Here is a 5818-nt window from a genome sequence, read left to right as displayed (position 1 = left end):
AGCCCAGCTGGGGATACAGTACCAAGTAGGAGAAGCACAATGAGCCCCATCCCTCACAGAAGGTTGTACCCAACTGCTTTCCAATCAATATAGATAAAGCAAGGTCCTTGGTGTTGGGGTGGACTGTGAGTCCCTCCACTCCCAGTGGCCCCTGCCCTAGCAGGACAGCTAGAGTGGGAAGCTCTGGCCTGCAGATCCCAGTGGATGAATTTTACAGATGAGAAGTCGCCAGCAGAGAGTCTCAGAGAGACAGAACTGAGCTCAAACCTTATATGGAAGACCCTGAAATCTCTCTCACATGCCCTGGCCCAGGCACAGACAGTCCAAGCAAAGAAGCAGTTGTTTCATATTTAATTTACAAAAGAGACCCCAAAATAATAATAATAAACTATTCACGGGCAGGGGAGTAGGGTCAGGTCCTCCCCGGCCCAGCTGTGCCCCTCTTCCTCTCTGGCAGGGAGAGAAGGGGCCTCCCACGGGACTGTCCCTCCCCCTTAGAACAGGGGGTGGGAGCTGGTACGGACACCCTACTGGGCATCCCAGGGGGTTCTGCCCCTTCAGACTCTGGTTTGTCCACCCCTTGTGGGCTCCTACATGCCTAGCAGAGCCCTTGTGGCAGAGGCCAGCTTGCCTGACAGCTGTGTGAGAGACCCTTACAAAGTCCAGGTGAGGGCCAGGGCGGCCACAGCCAGCAGGCTGGTGAGGTGGGACCCAGACCAGGCCCCACTGGCACCCCCAGCTGCCCGCCTGCGGTCCCACTGGCATTGCTCGCCGCCCCAGCCTAAGTAGCACTGGCAGCGAAAGTGCGTCTGCAGGTGGTTGCGGTCGGCCCAACTGAGTTCCCCCTCTGGTCGCAGCTGTGGCTCACCAGGTGCGTGGCTAGGCACTAGGCGGAAGCTGCTGGCACTGAGGTGCAGGAAGGTATTAGCACTGGGGTCACGGCGCACACAGCGCCCGTGGCCATGGCACTGGGCCCAGCTGCAATACTGGGCAGCCCAGGACACATTGACGACGTAGGGTACCAGCAACCGGGTCAGGTAATCCTTGAGGTATTGGCAGGTCTCCTGGGGGCAGAGGTCAGGGATCAGGGTCAGCTGTCTCAGCCCACAGGCCCAGATGGAAACTCTGTTTACACTGTGGTGACTGTACCTTCTTTTAACAATGCACACACACACACACACACACACACGCACGCACGCACGCACGCACGCATGCCTGAGCCCTCACTGTTCCTATTCCTTCTAAGAAGGGGGTGGGGGCAGGGACTGGAACCCAGCAGGGCAGATGGGGCAGAGTGGAACTCAACAGCTGGTCAGGACAGCAAATCCCCCTTCCTGGGAGAAGGGGAGGGACTGTGTCTTCTCTGTTGGGACTGGGGCTCCTTGGGTGGGGGACAGATGAGGGGACCACTTTGAGGTTTGCAGCCAAAAGCACAGACATTCTGCCTGTCCCTGCAGACTCAGCTCCAGTAGGCTGGGTGGGTCTTACTTACCATGCTGGTGGTGTACCCCGCATCACCCCAGAGGATGACACCAGCTGCACCCAGGGCTGCACTCTCGCCAATGGTGGAGATGAGATCCATCTACGTGGGGAGGAGATGGTCACTGGGGAATACTGAGACCACAGGGTGAGAAGGACAGACAGTGTGGGCAGGCCCTAGCCTGTTCAGACCTGCTAACCTCCCTGCAGCCCAGTCCTCTCCTTCTCACCCCTAGGCAGCAGCTGTTTCACTTTCTCCTTAAATGTTTAAGCCATTTCCACCCCCACTTCTGGCCTCCCATTCCCAAGCCAAGGGCCCACTTGAGCCTAGTATGTACCTATCAGGATGGACCGCAAAGTCAGAATACTAGGCCCAAGTCCCTGCTCTACCTGGATTTGCTGGGAAGTTCTGGGTAAATTTCTCAGCATCTCTGGCCCTCAATTTTTGTATCCACAAAATGGAGATAACAATGCCACCCTTTCATAGGGTTACAGAGATAATGAGGTGAGGAGATGTAGAGTAGCCAGTAAGCTTGGGGGCAGGAGGCCTGCAGTGGTTTCCCAAGGACGAAGGCAGGGCCCTGGGAGGCACATACCTCACTAAGCCCTGTGAGTCCGCGGCTATAGGTGGGCCTCGTGAAGACGTAGACCGGGAGTGCATGGTTGGCATGGTGGGTGTGAGCCACGCGAAGGGCCTCCTGAACACGGAAGCTGACAAAGTTGCGGCCATGTGTGGAGGAAGCGAGTGTCTCTTCCAGGTATACAGAGGGGAAGAGGGCCGTGCTCTCGGCCCACAGCCAGGCCAGCTGGTCATTTCGGGAGACCTCAACATCAGGGCAGCGGCCTGTATAGGTCTCCCAGTTCTGCACATAATCATGGTTGTAACAGTCGGGGAAGAGGTAGAAGCCCCACAGGTGCCGAGGCCGAAATGCCTTGACAAATCGCAGTGTCTCCAGCATGAACTGGCGTGCAGCAAACTCAAACTCATACTGCGCCTGCTTCACTATGCGGTCTGGTGGCCAGTCAGGGTGGCGACTGGCCACCAACTGGCGTGATAATCGGCGGTACACGTCCTTGTCCTGCCAGTTGCGTACCCACACTGGCCGCCAGTCCTCCCAGTCGATGACTGCCAGCCCTGCAGGCTCCTGTGTACGAATGTAGCGTTCCACATGTCCCTTTAGCATCTCCAGGTGTACCCAGAGGCTGCCATTCTGTGGCACACCACCATGCACAGACCTCGCCACCGAATCGAAGTGTGGATACATGCCCAGCCGGTCACGGTAGAAGATGGTGATGTTCTGGTTCACGAAACCCTCATTAGGTGAGGCCTGCACATCAAAGGCCTTCATGTCCTTTGGGTCCAGTGGCACCTTGTGGCGTGGGCCACAGTCTTGTGTGGGCACATCCCATGCTACCACAAAGGGCCGGCCTGTGAAGATGGGTGGTGCTGTGGGCTTCAGCTCCGTGGCCCATGCCACCGCCAACAACAGGGCCAGTGTGACGGCAGGGCCCAGGCCTGCCCACATGCTGGGGGCTGCAGGAAGACAGTGTCACCTGCCTGGCACTAGCTCAGGAACTGGGGGAAAGGTGGGAGACAGCAAATCAGTCTATAGAATCCTGGAGGTGTCCACCCCAAACCCATCCATACTCCCAAAGCCCATGCTGTGTAGGGCACCGTGCCCAGGGTTGTTCAGACCCTGTTATTGGCTATAACAGGTCTGAGAGACCACAGACCACTGAGGCGCAGGAACTCACTGCCAGGGCTCCTTCCTGGAGCAGGTAGCCTACGGCTGGGCAGGAACTTGTTAGGTCTGTGACCCCTCTGAGAACTGGACGAATTGAGCTATAGACTCACTGCCCAGACTCATACATGGCTGAATACCACCCAGGACAAGGTTTCTGAGAGCCCCAAACCGAGGCCCACTCTACCCTGTGAAGTACTCTTGGTCCTGAGAAACCATAGCATTTGGGTGAGGCAAGGCACAGCTGATGAAGCAGCTAGGAAGCTGTAACAGCCCCAGAGCTGGTATCTTTTTTTGCACCCGCCCAGCATCAGAGCGAGGCTAATAGACTTTGTCTCAGCGAAGACACTCTCCCAAGCTTGGTGGAGGCCCCGCGGGGACAAAGGGGTGGTGGATCTCCCACGGTGGCGCTGGCAGACCGGCATTTCCCTCTACAGCTACCAGAAATGATCGCGCCCGCGGGCCAAGCGGTCTGGGGTAAAGCCCACTCCACCTGGCCTTTGTCCGGGACCCCGCCCCCGCCCCGCACGTGGGGGCTGAACCCGGCCCAGAGTTGGGGGGGTGGTCCTGGGCCGCCTCCCTGGGAGCTCAGAACAGAGCCCGCGGAGAGAGCCGCCAGGCTCGCACTGCCCTCCCTCACCTCGCGCAGGGAGCCGCCGGGACCTGCGCCATGGCCATCGCCATCCCCGCCCCAGCCCGGCCCGCTCCGGCCGCTCCACCAGGCACTGCCCCGGTTCGGCGCCTCTACTGGCTCCGCCCCCCCAGCCCGCGGGCCCTTTAAGAATTCAGCGCGGAGGCGGGCCCTGCGCAGGATTTGCGGCGGGGTCGAAAAGGTGTGCCTGACTTTCGGGTAGCCAGTGCTGCGTTTTGGGCTCCAAGGTCCCCAGATCCTCTGCCGAGGAATGTGACCATAAATCTGGAACCGTGAGACCCCTCCAAATGGGGCTTTCTTGTGGAGTCTCAGCCGTGAGGGCCAGTCAGCCCCAAATTCCCCCCCGCAGCCTGCGGCCGGTGGTACAGTCCTCGCTGCTCCGCGACGCGGCCAGCCGCTTAAAGGGACAGCATAAAGGACGGGGGTCGGGGAGGGAATAAAGGAGGTGGCGTTCCGTCACCCGGCCAGAAGGAGGTGCTGTGGGACCCCGAGGCCTTGGCCGGGGGTAGTAGTGAATCTGGCTCAGCATCCCTGAGCGTAGTCTCCAGTCCTGGGGCCCCTTTGTATGGAAAGGGGGACGGTGACCAGAGCCGACCTCTGGTCTCGCAGGACAGTAATGTGCCGCCCCCTACGGATCAGGGCTCCCTTCCCCCGACCCTGGTCTGAAGGGAATCCCCGCCCCCTGCCAGACTTGGGGAGGGGGCCTAGCACCCGCGTCTTAGCTCTTCCAGGACTGCGTGGAGGCAGTGGTTGTCCGGGCAACACGAGCTGTGGGTCGCAGCTAGGCCCGCCCGGCTGGGGCCAGTAAGCCCAGCGGGCCCTGGGGATAGGGCGTCCCCCTGCCCCCGACCTGCATCAGGCACAGGCCAATCCCTGGGCTCCCATCGCCTCCTGTCCAGTCTCTGGGGGGCCTGTGGGAGCCCCCAAGGCTTCCTTTCAACTCTGAGGAAGCTGCCACCCTTGCAGAAGTTCCTGGACAGATGGCAGAGAAAGCCGGCCCGGCCAGAGGGTTTCCCCTGGGCCTCTGCCCAATATCCTAAGTCCTTTGGTCCTGTAAGCCCCTCCCTCTGGGGAGCAGGCTTGGAGCTGGAATGGGGGGAGTATTCCTTGCCTCTTCCTAGATCCTCTCCCCCGGGATCCTCAGCTCCCCAAAGGGCTCGGGTCTGTATGGCCAGCCCATTCCCCGCCCGCGCGACTGGGAGGAGAGGCAGGGAGCGCTGCTGCGAGCGCATGTACCAGGGTGCAGACCAGTCGTCTGCCCTGGGCTCACCTGTGTGGGAGTCCGTCGGCCCAGTAGGTCGGCGGCCTCCCTCCTTCCCGGGGTAAGTCTCCAGACAAGCTACTCGCACCAGCTGCTGCCCTCCGGGCAGCCCGCCGGCAGCTTGATAAACCCCATCCCTCCCACCCGCTCCCGCCTCCCGCCCCGGCCCTTTCTCCTCACTTCCTGCTGCCCCTCAGAGAGGAAAGGGCCAGGAACATGCGCGGGGGAGGGGACCGCCTTGACCGTTTCCCTCCGGCGTGCCCTGCAGGCTGGCTGCCCGCCCCACCCTTCCCCTGAGTAGGCCCTGGCCCAGCAAACTGCACCAGGTGACAGGAAGGCTGGGGGACCTGGTTCAGGTGCCAGCCTCCCCCATGCTGGCAGCTTCCTTAACACTGAAAGCTTTTCTCCCCAACCTGCCCTTAAGGTTGAGAACCATCCTCAAATCCAGCAGCTTGTGAGTGGAGAGGCCCTGGTGGTGGCGTTTTGGGGAGTCAAACTACTTGGGGGATGTTTGGCAGATGATCCCCCAAAGCAGGTGGTGAAGAAGAGAACCAGCCCTGGGGTGGGGGTGTTGGGGGAACTTACAGGAGCTGAGTCAATTTTTTTCCACTGAGAGCGGAAGCATCCCAAGTGTGACAGAGTGGACAATGTGTTGATGTGGGTGACTGCTGGGGGGATGGGCAG

General features: G+C 60.4%; 1 protein-coding gene across 2 annotated transcripts; it reads right to left on the bottom strand.

The window, feature by feature from the left end:
* Window positions 1-336: 336 nt before the first annotated feature.
* HYAL2 (hyaluronidase 2) lies at window positions 337-5258 on the bottom strand. 2 transcript variants are annotated; one of them, XM_065884867.1, is made up of 4 exons: window positions 5144-5258; window positions 2076-3055; window positions 1493-1582; window positions 337-1064 (listed from the first exon to the last, which is right to left on the bottom strand). In XM_065884867.1, exons 2-4 carry the CDS (start codon window positions 3003-3005, stop codon window positions 654-656), a joined length of 1431 nt encoding a protein of 476 aa, XP_065740939.1. In that variant the 5' UTR covers window positions 3006-3055; window positions 5144-5258; the 3' UTR covers window positions 337-653. The 2 variants fall into 2 exon arrangements, with proteins under 2 accessions (XP_065740939.1, XP_065740940.1); XM_065884868.1 differs by lacking the exon at window positions 5144-5258 and adding an exon at window positions 3862-3976.
* Window positions 5259-5818: the final 560 nt, after the last annotated feature.

Source organism: Phocoena phocoena, chromosome 10, assembly GCF_963924675.1.
Source record: "Phocoena phocoena chromosome 10, mPhoPho1.1, whole genome shotgun sequence".
In the NCBI taxonomy this organism is placed as follows: Eukaryota; Metazoa; Chordata; class Mammalia; order Artiodactyla; family Phocoenidae; genus Phocoena; species Phocoena phocoena.
Note: the sequence above shows the minus strand (reverse complement) of the source record. Positions and strands in the feature narration are given on the sequence as shown.

Bases quoted from the DNA above. Each gene is read 5' to 3' on its own strand.
- HYAL2 (XM_065884867.1), bottom strand. From the start codon at position 3,005: ATGTGGGCAGGCCTGGGCCCTGCCGTCACACTGGCCCTGTTGTTGGCG. The intron at 1,583-2,075 runs GTATGTGCCTCC...CTCCCCACGTAG, and splicing joins GACTCACAGGGCTTAGTGAG to ATGGATCTCATCTCCACCAT. The intron at 1,065-1,492 runs GTAAGTAAGACC...CTCTGCCCCCAG, and splicing joins CGGGGTACACCACCAGCATG to GAGACCTGCCAATACCTCAA.